This window comes from Pleurodeles waltl, chromosome 3_1 (assembly GCF_031143425.1).
Source record: "Pleurodeles waltl isolate 20211129_DDA chromosome 3_1, aPleWal1.hap1.20221129, whole genome shotgun sequence".
Taxonomy (NCBI): Eukaryota; Metazoa; Chordata; class Amphibia; order Caudata; family Salamandridae; genus Pleurodeles; species Pleurodeles waltl.
The window spans coordinates 1463431660-1463448751 of record NC_090440.1 but is presented as its reverse complement, the minus strand read 5'-3'; the positions used below and the strand labels follow the sequence as shown (position 1 = coordinate 1463448751).

Sequence of the window (17092 nt, the reverse complement as noted above, 5' to 3'; positions counted from 1 at the left end):
AGTCTTCTCAAGGCTCTAAGAAAAGTCAAAGGGGGTCATTACAACTTTGGCGGGCCGCTACCGCCACCCGCCAAGCTGTAACCGCTGGGCGGCCGCCAATGCGGCCGCACTCCTGCAGGGCCCATTTGGACATCCCCGCTGGGCCGCAACATGGGAGCCGGCTCGAAATGGAGCCGGCGGTGTTGCGGCCGTGTGACGGGTGCAGTTGCATCCGTCGCGCTTTTCACTGTCTGCATAGCAGACAGTGAAAAGTCGCATGGGGCCCTGTCAGGGGGCCCCTGCACTGCCCATGCCAGTGGCATGGGCAGTGCAGAGGCCCCCAGGGGCCCCATGACTCCCCGTACCGGCAGCCTTTTCCTGGCAGTTCATACCGCCAGAAAACGGCTGGCGGTCGGGGACTCGTAATACCCTGGGCGGTGCTGCAAGCAGCGCTGCCCAGGCAGATTATCACCGCCGGGGCAAAAGTGGCGGAATACCGTCGGCCCCGGCGGTGCGACCGTGGTGCTTCCGCCACGGTCGTAATAGGCCAGGAAGCACCGCCAGCCTGTTGGCGGTTCTTCCGTCATTTTAGCCCTGGTGGTCCCGGACCGCCAGGGTCAAAATGACCCCCTAAGTTCTTTTAGCAAGCATCTGGGAAAGTGCGGGACAAGGGGAAAGAGGCCTGTACCTCTCAAGGTCCAAGGCAATCTCCCTCTTCAACCAACTGGAATCAATTAATTAAAGTCCAAAGTAATCAATGATTTGTCCATTTGTAAGGTCTATGGATCAGAAGATTTATTTGCCCATTCCCTTTACATCACATGACAGACGTGTGTAACATGCTTGAGAGTTCCCAAGACAATCCTGGGAAGGTATCTGTCCTTGGTGTTCTGCACGGCCTTGCAACAATATGAATAGAGACAGTCTTCACATTCTCGGTCTCTCCATATACCGTCCTCAAAGTTGCATTCTCAGGCTGTCTATGAGTGAAACAATGCCACAATTTATTTCCAAACTGACATTTTATGTAAAAGGCACCTGAAAAGAAACGACACAATAGCAGAAACGAAAACAGTTTCCCACATTATGGAGGCAAAGGCCTAGCAGGCCTAACATGGCTAAACTAAAACAAAGTCAGAATTACTCATTTATTCACATAAATCAACCATATAAACGTCTGCAGTTATAAGTTGTCAATAATAGTTCTTGTTTAAACTTCATGTTACAGTAAATGCAAAACAAAATAAACTATTAACACATGTAAGTAAATATGATGAACTACATTAATCATTATTACACTATAACATTTAGTGCACATATGCTATGGAAATCATTATCGTTTCAAAGGTAACCCCTCTCTACTAATATCAGGATTAATGCCAATTCAAAATCAATGATAACATTTCGATTAATTTGGTTATACCACGCACATTTCATTTCTACTCTACAGTGAATGCACCTTGATATGGACTGTAAGTGCACCACATCTCAATTAGCATGTCATAAATTAATGCTTTATAATTCAGTTATGGTCATGTCTAGATCAATATTGTGCCATCAAGGGTAGCAGCCAAATGTGCGCTGCACCACCTACTAATCTAATACAAAAATGGAAAAAATTGATTTTGTCTCAACTGTAGCCTCTTCTTTCACATTTTAAAAGTGAGAATTTATATTTTCTTCACTTCTTAGGTGAACACAGTTCAAATAAAGTGTAATCAGTTTACACAGTATTTGCTATGGTGCAGGCTATGGTTGTCTATTTTACATTACAAATGCAGCAAAAAGGTGCAAATAGTTTTGCTCTGAAATACTTTTTCAGTGGAAGGTTTATGTAATACAACCTTTGGTTCCTGCTCACTAGCACTACATGTAAAAATGTATAGATGTGGCTTCTTTCTTGAGCAGAATTTCAGCAATAAATAAATGTATTTATGGAGAAGGAACATATTTTGCCTGTAGCTGCTTGCTACACAGTGAGCTGCTAAAAGGGAAAGGTAAGGTAGTAGCCTCGGTCACCTCATATGGAGGGAGTAACCAAACGACTATGACTGTAAACCTGCCTTGTACTTTGGCACCGTATACCAGCTCACACCCACAACCACTTCTGGGACCTTATATAGCGGTCAATTCTTCCTCTCAAAACACTCAAGGAAGATCCTGTTTCATTACCAGCCCCTGTTGGAGCCTGACTTTTCCTTACCTGTAAATCAGGCAAGCTATCAAACTGCAGTACTGGGGAATGCTCAGATCAAAATGTAGGGGTTCAGTTTGCAGCAACGGCTCTTCCATTAGGGCGGAGTAGCGTTGCCTCCCCACTAGCAGCAGCAGCTGCAAAACCTTTACAAGAAAATGATAATAAACTGTGTTTATTATCATTTTCTTGTAAAGAGATGGGGCATTGGGGGTGACGAGCACTGAGGGGAGTGCACAGAGCACTCCCCTCACTACACATGTATGTTTGGCAGGCTATCTCGGGCTGGCCAAACACACATGCACAGCCTGCACAGGCTCCCAGTCTACCTGGGAGCGCCGTGGGTGGGTGCTCCCAGCCAATCCTAACCCTGCTTTGAGCAGCATCAGGATTAGCCGCAGGGCAGGCTGGGAGCCTGTGCCTGCAGCCTGGAGCGACGGCAAGGCAGCAATGTAGGAGGTACGTTAAAAATATATATATATATATATTAAATGTTCCCCCCGCCCTGCGCGCCGCACCTACCCAGCCCCTTTAGAGGTCAGCAACAGCAACTGTCAATTTGGACAAGCCTTTTAGGGTTGATTGAGAATAACAGAGGAAAATCATTGAGGTAGATGGATGAGTATGTCAAAAGGACAAGGTCAAGCAGCATTAAGCACTTCGACAACCAACAAGAGTGTCCTGCTCCCTTTCTGGTGCTGTATACTTCAAGAAGACCAAATCTTGGGAAGAACCTGAATAGGAGGAGATTGTGCAGCACCCTGCTGGAAAGGGGACAGAACCTTTTCCACAGGATGCTCATGGTACCTTGAAAAGAAGAGGGGGCTGTTGCTCTTTTTGGGTGTAGTGTGATCTGTAGGCGCACACTGAGTTCTTTTTTGAGTTAGGAAAGCTAGATATGTAATTGGAGTGTCTCCTTCTGTTGCCACCTGGCTGCCTTACATTTCTTCCAGTTAAATCTATGGGGCAGATTCAAGAAAAGTGGCACTGCACCTAGTGCAGCCCCACTTTCCTTGCCACCCCTACCACCAACATGTGTGTGCCGTATTTAAAATATGGTGCACCATGGCGCAGGTTAGGGGGCAATAGCGTAAATTTTTTAACGCTATTAATGTACTCTGCAAGAGTAGTGCCAACATTTTGGCACTACTCCTGCAGAGTACATAGAGGCCCACTATAAATCACAGAAGCCCCCTTTTAATGCCTGCTCTGAGCAGGTGGTGCCAGCAAAGGAGCGGAGGAGTGGGGGAATCTTGCACCTTATTTAGGGCCTTATTTAAAATTTGGTGAACATTATTTCATTGGTCACTGTGGCAGAAGACTTTATGGGCCTGATTACAAGTTTGGCAGTCTGTGCACCACCATAGCGGAAGTGGCGATCTGACTGCCATTGGCTTAGCGGTCAGACCACTGTATTAAACTCCAGACGGGCCTATGGAGCAAAGACCGCTGCGGTTCCACTTGCACCGCAAGGCAGAGAAGACCTCTGTGGTGACGAGGCAGGACAAACAGGCTGGCAGAGCCATTGTTTCCACCAGACACATTATGATGTTGCACACTACCAATGTGACCATGGCGTTCCAACCACCATGACCCAGGAAATGGAAACGGAGAATATAAAGAAAGAAACTCACCTGTAGGCGGGGTTTCACATCCTGTGCCGCCATGGAGCCCATCACTCACGTCTTGCAGCTGCTGCTCATCGATGGAGCACAAAACCCACGCTGCCTTTAAGTTCACAAACCTGTGCCATCAACCTTATCAACAGATCATTGTGTCGTCGTCCACATGATATGGGGCCCACGCTGAGGTCACCAAGTTCACATGTCATTGTGTCAACAGTCGGATTCATTCACAAAGAAGGGCACTTCTTTGGGTAGGTCACTCACACTGCACCCCAACACTAGATAAAAACCCACATCTGCACATTGTAGGCACAGGGACAGTGAAGTGTACACAACATTTGTCACACAACAGCAACAACACAGCAACATCACATCTACCAATACAACTGACACTCTCACATTGCACACATGCCATGGACTGTCGTCAGATTCAACACACGGGTATGAATGTGCAATATAGCACAAATACCCCTCCCATTAAACAGCCCTGCAGTGGACCCACACATCACCCACGTTGCAACACAATGGAAGGACAATAGGATGCACAATAGTTTGAGAGACAAATAGCCAAAGCTCACTATGCAAAACAATACCAGCAAGATAGAGACAGGGGCATCAGGAGCACTTAGGGAAGGTTGCCGCCCTGGGACGCATTACACTTTGCACACGCCCCGAAACAACCTTTGCACAGGAACAGGCCATTCAGGTATCTCAAGGACAAACAGTAGTAGAACCAAGTGACATGCCTATCTGCATAATGTGGAAGTGCAAGTCAAGAAAGCAAATACAACAGAAACAGCATGGGTCAAACATCTAGATGCAGTAGCTGCAAGGAACACACAGTAAAATGGACATATGCACAGTCAAATGCAAAAGAAGATAGCATAATTGAAACCCCTGCATGTCTGTACAAAGAAAATTCAAGCTGCCACACATAAGGCAAATCTACAATCCATATGAGGGGGCAAGCCTAACACCATACATGCAGATATTGGATCACACATGATGAAATACTTACCATACCAAACAGAACACAATACAACAACACCCCAATTGATTTAACACCCACACATCCATACAGTCAACATCTACCTTTGTCTTAGATGACACCAGCACTGCACACAAAGTCAGATACTGCAAACAATAACAAATAGATAAGCAAGCAGGCTGAAACAAACAACTATAGGCAGACAACACAAGTTACTCAAAGCAACATAAAGGAATTGCAGGACAATTGTGTACCCAAACAACAACAATTTGGGTGTATTAATGTAAAATGCATAATAGCAAAGGCCATTGCCCAGTCCATTTTAAAGTCTCTGCACAGTATTGTGCCCAACCATGACTCCTGTCACTGCTAGGGAACCTCCACAAGAAGGGGTAACAAGTGGACAGGCAGGCACCTCAGGGATCATCCTTGTTGGCGGGGGAGGTCAGATTTGGAATGATTGGGTTTTGGTTTGGGTTTGGGAGGGCCTCTTCCTGGGGCAGGGGTACAGGTGCTTACAGGGAGGGACATGTGCGACAGGGAGAGGACTTGAATGTGGAAGTGATGGGTTGGGATATGGGTGGGGGGTTGGAGGGAACAGGGGAAAGTGTGGGTATGTGGGATGGAGTGTGTGGGGGTTTTGGGAGTGTCTGCTGAACTGGTGGCTTAGGTTGTGTTTGTGGGTGTATGATGAGTGTCTGCCTGCCGGTGTGTCTTGTGGTGTTTGTGTTTATGTGTACTGCTTGTGTGTGTTGAGGTGGGTGCATGTGGGATGTGTCTGTGTGCTTAGGCAGGGTAAGAGGAGATTTGGATTGAAAAGAGGAAGGTGGAGGGTGGGAGGAATGTGGGGGTGACTGGCAGCCTTCAGTGAAGAGGCCAGAGCCTAAAAAGATCTTGGTAGACCAGACATAGCACTATGAATGCCTTTTAGGAAACATGGGGGGTGATTCCTAGATAGGCGGGCGGCGGTCGCCGCCCGCCAAGCGGGAACAGCCAGAAGACCGTACCGCGGTCAAAAGACCGCGGCGGTCATTCTCAGTTTCCCGCTGGGCTGGCGGGCGACCGCCAGAAGGCCGCCCGCCCGCCCAGCGGGAAACCCCCTTCCACGAGGATGCCGGCTCCAAATGGAGCCGGCGGAGTCGAAGGGGTGCGACGGGTGCAGTGGCACCCGTCGCGATTTTCAGTGTCTGCAAAGCAGACACTAAAAATCTTTATGGGGCCCTGTTAGGGGGCCCCTGCACTGCCCATGCCAGTGGCATGGGCAGTGCAGGGGCCCCCAGGGGCCCCACGACACCCGTTACCGCCATCCTGTTCCTGGCGGTGAAAACCGCCAGGAACAGGATGGCGGTAAGGGGGTCGGAATCCCCATGGCGGCGCTGCAAGCAGCGCCGCCGTGGAGGATTCCCTGGGGCAGCGGGAAACCGGCGGGACACCGCCGGTTTCCCGTTTCTGACCGCGGCTTTACCGCCGCAGTCAGAATGCCCCCGGAAGCACCGCCAGCCTGTTGGCGGTGCTTCCTCCGTCACCTGCCCTGGCGGTCTATGACCGCCAGGGTAGGAATGACCCCCATGGTCTGCTGAGGTTGGCTGGCCAACCCCTGAATGGCATTCACAATGACAGTCTAATCCCACAGAGATGTTCCTCAGGAGGTCAATAGCCTCCTTACTCAGGGCAGCAGAGGTAACAGGAGCTGGGGAGGAGGTGCCTGCAGCTAAAGAGATGCTCACCTTCTTGGGTGAGCTGACATGGCCAACTGGGTGGGAAGCAACATGGATGGTGGCGATAGAACTGTTGATAGAGGTCAAAGATGATACAGGAGTAGGTCCTGATGGGTCCGCCACACCTAGGGAGTGGCCACTGGAGGTGGAATCCGATCATGAGGTTGTTGGTCCAATCTCCTCTGTGGCACTCCCTTCACCCTCCGGGCCACTGTGTCACTCTGTGTCAGTGGTGTCTTGACCGCAGGTACCATTGCCAGATGCTTCCCCACTAGACTGTCTCCTTCACTTGCCTGGGATGATGCTGCAAATACAAAGAGAAAAAGAATCACCACATGTTTATGAACTCACTTGAACAACAGCTGTGATTAGCAGACATTAACATGACGTCAAGTAGGCCTCAGCAACAAACTACATCAAAGAGGCTCTTACATAAACCATACCAAATGCATGCATGCCATCGGAACTGTCTACTGTTGTCCACAGAAAAATCAGGATTACATACACCTACAATTGCATGGGTGAAGTTGTGCAATCAAAGTACCCACTGAACAAAATAAAAGACCACATCAACTTCAGTGCTTTGCCTTATGGAGCATATCTCAGTTACCTGTTATCATGCAATAGTAGCTCAATGCCAACTTCATTCCCACAGATCTCAGACAAGGTCATGAAGACATCTATTTTTCACATACACAAAAACACAACAATATGAAATGATGCTCCCAGAACATGCCATGTTGCTGACAACAGTACAGTAGCCTGGAGAAAGTGACATGGAAATACTCATGCCACACTGGAAACATATCAACAGTGCACACTTCACCAAGTGAAATTTGTCCCAGTGGAGCCATGGAGGTAGTACTGATGTTGCTCAGATTGTCCCTAAAATCCACAACACATTGAATCAGCAGTCCCCCGGGAAATCAGTACAAGGAAATTACTGCAGGCCTTTGTATCCACCTGTAGCCTAACCCACTACCTTCCTCAGGGCTTACAATGACTAAGCAACCCATGCTCCAGAAACATGTACTGTGATGTGACCACAGTGAAACACTACACAAATATGTGGCTTCTGAGTGGTAAACTCCTAAGGCCTGAATCAACCAACACATTCACACTCTGCAAGATTTACTCATTGCATAGAGTCCCTACAGGCAACTTCCATGGTACAGACATCACCATTACATTTTAGTCACAATGAAGGGGCTGGCATGGTGGCTACAGAAAGTGTCTTCCCTGTGCATGTGTGGACATGTGGCCTACCAAATGCAGACTCGTGCCACTTCAAGGGAGGGAGTGGGGTCCTGTGGTATGTACCAGTACCACAGGAAACTCATTTGGACATATTTGTCTATCCTACAGAGATGGCATCTAACATGCAAAGGTATGTATTGTACAGGATCTGCTATGTGACCAATCTACTGATTTGCATGTCATGGCCACCTCTCAGGAATCAACATACTGTTTGAACTGTGGGACTGTCATTCATGCAATAAGCCTGTACTGTATAATTTTGACCTATGTGAAAGTGACAACAAAGCTGTTGGAGTAAGGAACCGGTCACGAGTCAAAGACACACATTGACAATGATCCTAAATGCACATATGGACTACTTCTGGGATGTTCCTCAGTACCCATTCCTAATCTAGACTATGGACTGGGGCATTCAGGGCAGGTTTTGCCAGTAGAGCATCATATTGTCCACATGACAGAATCTGCTGGTGTACAGGGAATGGGCACAGTGCTACAGTTGCATGGCCACAATGACTCTCCCACTAAGTGCCATACAGGGAGATGCATGTGACAGGCCCTGGTCTCTGCAGGATACACATATAGAACTTACATGTCACTCACATTTCCATCACTTCCATGCATGACTGTACATCATGTGGCCATCAGCAATTTCGCATTTGGTTTGTGTGGCAATCTGAAGGGCAGAGTGAGTCAGGATATGGATCCAGACAACAGTTTTGCAAGGCCAGTTGGGAGTTGATAGGTCTGTGGTGCTATACACATTGCTTACAAGAGCCTCAAATGACTCAGACAAGATGCATACACAGCTCATGCTGCCATGCACATATATGTTGTCCAATATTTACAACCATCATGAAGAAAGAGATGTCATTGGATGGCAGTAAAGTATTCTTGCCTAGTTATGTGCTTTCATCACAGGGAGGATCTAGGACCACAAAAACCCACACAACACAATGTGAGTGAACTTAGTATATAGCACTTGCCAACAATACAGCCACAATGTACATTCCATTGATGCCACACACACAGGCACACACGAAGTCTGGCACACAGGGGCACATTGTAGCCTGTCAGGAGGGAAAGGATGGTGTCAAACAGAGTTATTTGTGCCAGTGAGATACTTACCTGCTCCTCTGGTGAGCCGTAGAGCTGTGCTTACAAGGAAAGGACCTCATTTCTGAAGCCTCTCCAGTTCCTCTGGAGAGAAGGCAGGGGGCCCTATTACCTGCTGGACATGGCATGATTGCTCCCAGGGGAGGCACCCAGCAGCTCAGGTAGTGGAGGGGTTGCTGGCAGCATTGTCAGGAGTAAAGTGAGTGAATTTGCACAACATGGCGGTCACTCCCGCCACGTACGCGGTCATCACCGCCGACGATAACAGCCATTGGGCCACAACCATCACAGGCAACAATGTTAGCCTATGGCTGTGTCTGCCATGGTTGGAACCACCTACCACCCAGACGACTTCCGCCTGTGGTCTTAGGTGGCTCCTAATGTCCAGTGGAGTAGGTCAGACATCTGCCATTTTGGCAGCCTGATATACTGTATTTGTCTTTCTAAACTGCATCACACCTACAGTATATGTGTTGTAGCACCACAAACATCCTTATTCTGTCCTGTCATGTAGGTCCTTCTACACACCTACCAGTGTAGTTGCTGCAGGGCACAGATGGCATTTGACAGTGGCGCAAGGTCCACTACCACCGACAGTCTTTCTGGCAGTCGTAAAATACTGTCACATTTCGAGGGGAAATTGTGTAGCAGATAGTTGAGTTTCGTCCAAATCCATGTTGTGGCACATGTGTTGACAACCATGGGGGTCACATGTGACCCTTGTCTAGTTACAGCTGGGATGTCTACTGTGCGTCATGTCTATTCAGTCAGAAATGCTTTGTCACATGATATTGGCATGCATCATGTATGTTGCTGTGGACACACTGACAAATGTTTCAAATCATATCTTGTCACACATAGGTACCCGGGGGGAGGGAGGATGCGACAACCTCCTGTCTGCTGTAAATTGCCAGACTTTCAGACCATGGAGCAGTGGCACATAATTCAGTTATACTGCCTGGATAGTCAAACAATAGTGGACTAATGCCATCAGTTGGAGCCAGATCTGATGCCAGCTAACAGTAATCCGACCTGCATACCATCCATTGTATAAGTGATGTCAATATTGCACTTCCTATCCACAGGGTCCTTCCAACATACAGTGGCCCTATCTGCTGGTATGTCCCAATCTATATTCAACCAGGTGTTGAAGGATTTCCTCTTAGCAATGGTGAAACACATTGACAGCTATATCAAGTTCCCCCGATGTGAGGATTTAGCCAATGTGAAGGCTGGCTTCTGTGGTTTTGCCCACCTCCCACACGTGGTGGGGGCCATTGATGGCACACCTGTTGGCTTGGTGCCACCGCAGGACACTGAGCAAGTCTATAGCAAGAGGAAGAGCTTCCATTACATCAACATGCAAGTTGTCTGTTTGGCGGATCTCTACATCTCACAAGTGTTTCCGTCATCCGGGATCAGCACACGATTCCTTCATAATGCGGACACAGCACCATACCCAAGCTGATGTCACAACTGCACCCAGAGAGGGCATAGCTGGTTGGTAAGTCAAGTCTGTCCTGATCATGTGTGAGCAATGTCAGGTGCTACAATCATGAAGTGAGGTGCTCATTGGTTCCCTTATTCCCCATTCCTTATCAGGAGACTCAGGATATCCAAACCGTCTTTGGTTGTTGGGGCAGCTAAGAAATCCAGCTGAGCCAGGGGAAGTCAGCTTCAATGAGGCCCATGGATGAAAACAGAGGCCAGTTGAGCGGGCTTTTGTGCTCCTGAAGGCTAGATTTTGGTGTCTGTACAGGACTGGTGGAGCCCTCCTCTACTGTCCTGGAAAACTGTTTCAAATCACTGTGGCATGCTACAGGCTCCACAACATCGCCCTGCAGAGGAACATCCCTTATATCCCAGAGAAGGGGGAGCCTGCAGCGCCACCGGGTGAGAATCCTGAAATTCCAAGTCAGGATGACAGTGATGAAGAGGAAGGAGCTGACTTGCGATAAGATCTCATCCACAGCTACTTCTCATGAGTGTAAGTATGGTTTGTGATGTCATGACTATGACTGTGTGGTGAACTGTAGTTGTAAGAATGTTTTGAGTTGAGTGTTTTGGATACAGCTAGGGAGCTAATACTCTGCAATAATCAAACAAAGGCTGCTTGATGAGATAGCTTTTGACACATCCCGACTTTGATGATGTTGCTTTGTTTGTGTCAGTTTCCTTGCAATGTACTTTGTTTTCCAGATGCTTGCTATATGACTTGTGTCATACGTATGGTTTCAAGCATATACTCCTTATTTTGCTCATTTTACAGATACCTTCACCATGGCATCTTCATGTGGGCACTTCAGAGTTGTGACATTGGTAGGTATATGATGCTGTTCTGACATATGAAGTGGACATGGATTGTTTCAGGTAATGTAGGTCGCAGAGTTTGGGGGTAAGAGACCCGTGCCAAGACAGCTTGCACAATGTTTGGGTGGAAGGTCAGAAGTGGCCATTGGACTGGTTGTGTGTGCTGTCGTGGGACGATTGCATCAAGTGGGCATGAACTATGTAGTCCTAGTTGACAACCAAGTAATTTTTCCTTCACTTTGGCTAAACACTCTTTTTGTCTGACCTGTATCTAGCTGCAGATGTGTTTCATCATTGTAGGCCACAACACTCACATATGTTTGTGTCATACCACCATATGCATGGGCATTGGATTATGATGGACCTGTGAGCAGGGACTGTTGTACTGACATCTGTCTCCATCTTGGATTATGTGATGTTGGATTACTTTGGTGTGGTATGTGATAAGGGTCAAGCTGCTGACACATACATGTTTGCTTATTCACTGGGACAGTGTGTGACAAATCCCTTCCTACCAGAGGTCTGTTTATTTACTCAGTATGAGTCATTCATTTTTGATTCCCAGCTGTCCTGACAGATTGACAGCCTATGTGCTGCACCCTGTAATAACATTTTTAGTTTGATCATACACTTGCATGCACATGTTTGTGTGGGAGGGTTTTAATCCTGAGCTAAACGCTGTGTACATGCAACATATCCTCTCGTGGCCAAATAGTTTGGATCATCATTGTATGGTTCACATGGTCTGACATATCCACACGGCTAAATATGAAATCAAAATCAGCAGACAAAGAGACAGCGAAGGGTGATTTTATTGTGCAGCTATGACCAACAGAAAATATATGTGACATGAATCAACAAAAATTCAAATGTGAAGGGGTCAGTCATGGTGAATGACATCTTTGTAGTAGATGCCACACCACTGGGAGTCCAAAGTTCAGAGTACTCCTCCCATTGGACATGGTAGGTAGTTCAGGATCAGTCCAGAGTGAATGAGTAACATACAAAGGGGGTTCTTAAGGAAGAGGGTTATTAATTGTAGGGGTGGGTGTCTTGCCATCTACACCTACTGGATTATATTCTGGATGCCCCCGCTTGCGTAAGGAGAGGGATCTGCGGCTACAGAGGCGGGGGTGTCTGGGCCTTGGTGTTCCTCTGGCAGGGTCTCCATTCCAGTTGCTGGCACTAATGTTGCTAGGCCTGCTGTTGATTGGCCAAAGAAAGGGGTAGACTGGTGCTGAAAAGGCTTGCTCAGGGTGTTATGTATGTCCCTCAACACCCCTGTTAGAGAGACCAGGTTGCTGTTCCTGCATGTCCAGATGCATGTCCCTATGTAGTTGCTTAATTTCTCAGAATTCTGTCAACACCTGCCCCATGAATGCTTCTTGAGACCTTAGGAATACTTCTTGCACACACTGGGTAAACTGTCCTTCCTGTCCTTAATAGTTTCTTCTTGGGTTAGCAAGTCAAGATGAAGCTAGGTAGACAGACACATCTCTGATTTGAGCATGATCTGTGCTTGCTCACTCCCAGGTGAGTATACTTCATTTGTGAGTTGACAAACAGGGGTATATGGGCAAGTGAACACTGTGCTGGTAGTTGGATTTGCAGAAACAGCGCCTCCTGGGAGTTACAGTCAGGTTAGACCAGTGTTATCCCCCCAGGTGAGTACACTTCATTTGAGACTTGACAAACAGTTGTATTGGGACATGTGACCACTGTGCTGGTGGTTGGGGTGGTTGGGTAACAGAAACAGTACCTCCTAAGAGTTTCAGTCAGGTCACTTTCTCTGCTACACACACTATACAAATTGTATCCTCCCAGGTTAATACACTTCAATTGTGAGCTAACAAACAAGGGCAATTGTGCATTTGAACCCTGTGCTGGTGTATGGAGTTACTGAAACATGGCCTTCTGGGAGTTGTAGTCAGGTCAGTCCCTCTACTTCCCAACACTTGACAAATGGTATCCTCCCAGGTGAGTAAACCTCATTTGGGAGTTGACAAACAGGGGTATTTGGACAAGTGAACACTGGGCTGGTGGTTGGAGTCACGGAAACTAGGCCTCTTGGGAGTTGCGTTCATGGACTATATACACTGTACAAATGCTATCCCCCCAGGTGAGTGAAGTTCATTTATGAGTTGACAAACAGGGGTCATCGGACAAGAGAACACTGGGCTGGTGGTTGGATCTGCTGAAACAAGGCCTGCTGGGAGTTGAAGACAGGATTTTCCCTGTGATACACTTAATTGACCAATGTTATCGCCCCAGGTGAGTACACTTCATTTGAGAGTTGACAAACAGGGGTCTTTGGACAAGAGGACACTGAGCTGGTGGTTGGATTTTCTGAAACAGGGCCTACTGGGAATTGCAGTCTGGTCACTCCCACTACTCACCAGCACTTGTCAACAGTTTTGTTTTACATATCTGTATGCAGGCTGCAGTTATGCTTGTGCTTACATTGTAATTTTGGGACACGCCATGGATCCTGGAATCTTTTTCTGATATTGTGAGATTTCCAGAGCCCATTAGGACATATGGCATGTGGTGGGCCATGGTAATTGTGATGTTGAGTGCAATGGTATCCATTGAGAGTGTTCGAACTTAGATACTCTGGATATTGAATGTTGGTGAGGTGCATAAATAGTACAGTGGGCAAAGCTGAGCTGTGGGCATGCATGACATTGCATTTTTGTGACTTTTTTTGTGTTGTGACTTACTAGTCTGCACTCTCCCAGGTATTCATGTCAAGCCTTCAGGATGCAGTACGGCCAAGACCTTTTCCTCCAGGGAAAGAGTATTAATGGGGCACTGGGAAGGCCCACCACCATTCTTCTTGCCTTTAGCTGGTGCGTGGAGACCAGAGAACGGGCCTTGCCCCTGAGTTGTGTGGTCGTTCCACCTTTTCCTAATGTCCTCCTTTGTGCGCAGGGTGGTGCCTACAACATTCACTCTGTTGGCGATCCTGTCCTACATTTCCATTTTCCTACTGAGAGGAGTGTGCTGGACTTGTGCTCTAAACAATTATGGCTCTACTCTTCTGATTTCATCCACCATGACTCAACTCTTCTTCAGAAACCCTTTCAGGACTGCCAACATGGCGCTTTGGCGATCAGACTGCCAAACTCATAATGGTACCTTACTAATGAGGCCTTATGTCTGCCATCCTGACAGACTACCATCCACCAAATTTAGAGATCACCGGTGACCAATTAGTCAAGGTACAAAACATTTGGTGGATGGTCGGCAAACTTTTGCAAACTTTTAATTTTTCCTCAAAAAACTCCCAAATTCGGTGTTTTTTTATTGAAAAAGAAAACATAATGTCCCTCACACCCAGGGATTCTTTCCCCTGTTGTGGGGGTCATTATTTGTTTTTCTTTCCCTCTCACCAGCACTGATGGACAATAAAAAGGACATTACACCAACCACCTCAAATACGTCAGTCAGTGTAAGGTGCTTCCTCTGACGGCCTCTATTTGTTCGCTCTTCACAGGAAGCTAGCCAGCAACAGAGTGAACTGGGGCTCTGTCAACATAAAGTTGGCAAACAGCTGAACTCTAAATGAGGCAAGCAGACAGAGGGTTTGACTGACTGGGTACTCCACAGCACTTGTGACAGAGTACCTTGGCTGCCAAACTTTAAATCAGGTTCTAAGCCATGGTAGTGCAGATGTTGCACACATAATGTCACCAAAGTTGACTTGAATGAGCGTCCTTTGTAGGGCTAGAGCAACTTCAGTGTCTGGCCAGTTAAAGATTTATTTTCTAACTTTTTCACCATGTCTTTTCAGATCATGATAACGGTAAAGATAGTGGAAGGAAATCTCACTCTGAAATGAGCCGCTCCTTTCAAGATAGGTGAGCAATGTTATAGTGTTCCTTTTTTAAACACCATTATTTATAATTGAATGTTAATATGTATCCTATTTTGACAGGTTGGGCACATTTACTAAACAATTTGCTAAGCACGAATCCACTACAGATACTTACTTTGTTTTAAAACAAAGGGCACTCCACATTGTATTATGTTTTCATGTTTATTTAACAATTAGGGAATCACATTGGCTTAGCATTCATGTTTAAAAATGTAATAGATGTGTGGTGATTTTGCCATTGTCTTACATAGACCCCAGGCGCTGTAAATTAAAGTATACAGCACACATGGATGTGGGCGATTTTTGCCATGTATGTATTGTCATACTAATAGGTGTGAATGCATTGGTTCACATCACATCACTTCACTTACTTCTTTTACATTTTCGGTTTTGTAATGAGTGCATCTTTGGCACAGGCAGTATTGCTTTCTCCATGAAACTGCTGTACATAAAGAGAGTGCACAGGGCTGCTTTCACAGTTGGGCTCCAATCCTATAAACCACTCACTCTCTTTGATTTTACAGGTTTTAATATGCCTAGCCCTTTGTTCAGTTGCAAAAGATAAGATGCATAAATTACTCTATCTAGCTCCAGTCTATTCATCTGCTACATTAAAAATAGGAGCAAGCCACAAGGTTTTAAGAAGCCATTTTGCTAAAAAGAGGATGGCTGTGCCTTATGGTGATGGCCATCTCTCAGTTTGCAAAATTCATTCTCTTCTCTGTTGTTTAGATCTGTTATTTTACTTTACAGAATGTCATTACCCTTCTTTTTGTAGGAGACATATTATGGATTTTGTTACCACTTTTTTTGTATTATTGGTCATATTAATATACTATAGACCTTACCATGAGATTTGTGCTACATAAGTATAAATGTGCGTAAGCGGGGAGTCTGAAGTAAAATACCTGGAAAGGCATCTCTTGTCCTGTGCTCTGTCATGTCTCCTGGTTTAACTCGAAAGCCCATTGAACTCCATCTTCTTGTAAGGACACTTGCCATCCAAAGAATAGCACCTAGCAAGTGGATGCCAAGAAGTGCTTGATGGAGGGTCCAAGCTCTGGCAGGTGAGACAGGTGAAACAGTAGTGAGGTAATTTCAAAAGCTGTTCTCTAGTGCACTTCCACTCTTTCTCACTTCCTTCTCCGGTGTTTGAGGTATTACCTGATTGCCACTAATAAGAAAGACAGGATAACGGAGCTGCCCATTCTACTACACTACTCAGGTGATGAAGTACACAAGAGAGTTGAGACTTAATAACATAAGCAAGCATTATGACAATTTCACAGCAGCAGTAACATGGCTCAAAATGCACTCCTACCCTCAACGTCTACCTTCTACCCTACCCAAACACCATGAAAATGAATGATTCATCCCAAACCAAGCCACTCTGACTGAAGTTCTAATGGCTGTGCTGAAGAGTAGTATTGAGTAGAAATATTAATGAAGAAGTTTCCAGGCAATGACTACCCTATGCTTGAGAGCACTGTCTTTCATCCCTACGACCATGCAGGTTGTGGATACAAGGTCTTGCAGACAAGAAGAGAAGTTGCTCCCAACTATCAGTCAGGTTTTGTTAGCATCTTTAGGCTCAGTCCAACAGTGAAGCAGAAATATTTCTCCAGACCCTGAAAACAGGTAGCTTGTGGTTTAGGAGAACAAAAAACTAACAAGGAGTTCCCAAACATTAATTTCCTAAGAGAAGACTGATCCACCCTTCATACTTAAATGTAGGCATCACCGGCTTGTTCCTTAATGGCAAGGTTTAGAGAAAGCAGTTTTTCGTTCAACCTTTAAGAGTCCACTACATCCATGAGAAAATTGTGGTGATGACAAAAGAACCTTCTCTCAGACATTCACAAAATAGATTGTAAAGGACTGTCAATGACACAGGAAGTCTGCATATCTTGTCAGACTCGGCCTTCATGTTATTCAGCATAAATGTCACCATATTAATTTGAGGTGACCCCTAAATCAAGCAAAATATTTTGTCTTTTAAAATAGATCCTGTGCCAGGGTCTGAGGAAACAA

General features: G+C 46.3%; 1 protein-coding gene across 2 annotated transcripts in view; it reads left to right on the top strand.

The window, feature by feature from the left end:
* Positions 1–17092, top strand: part of MAP3K19 (mitogen-activated protein kinase kinase kinase 19) — a 304015-nt gene that overhangs the window by 188148 nt on the left and 98775 nt on the right. For both annotated transcript variants that reach the window (XM_069225052.1, XM_069225051.1), the window contains exon 2: positions 14978–15044. In XM_069225052.1, coding sequence (XP_069081153.1) covers positions 15022–15044 — 23 coding nt within the window. In that variant the 5' untranslated portion in view covers positions 14978–15021. The remainder of the gene's footprint in view (positions 1–14977; positions 15045–17092) is intronic.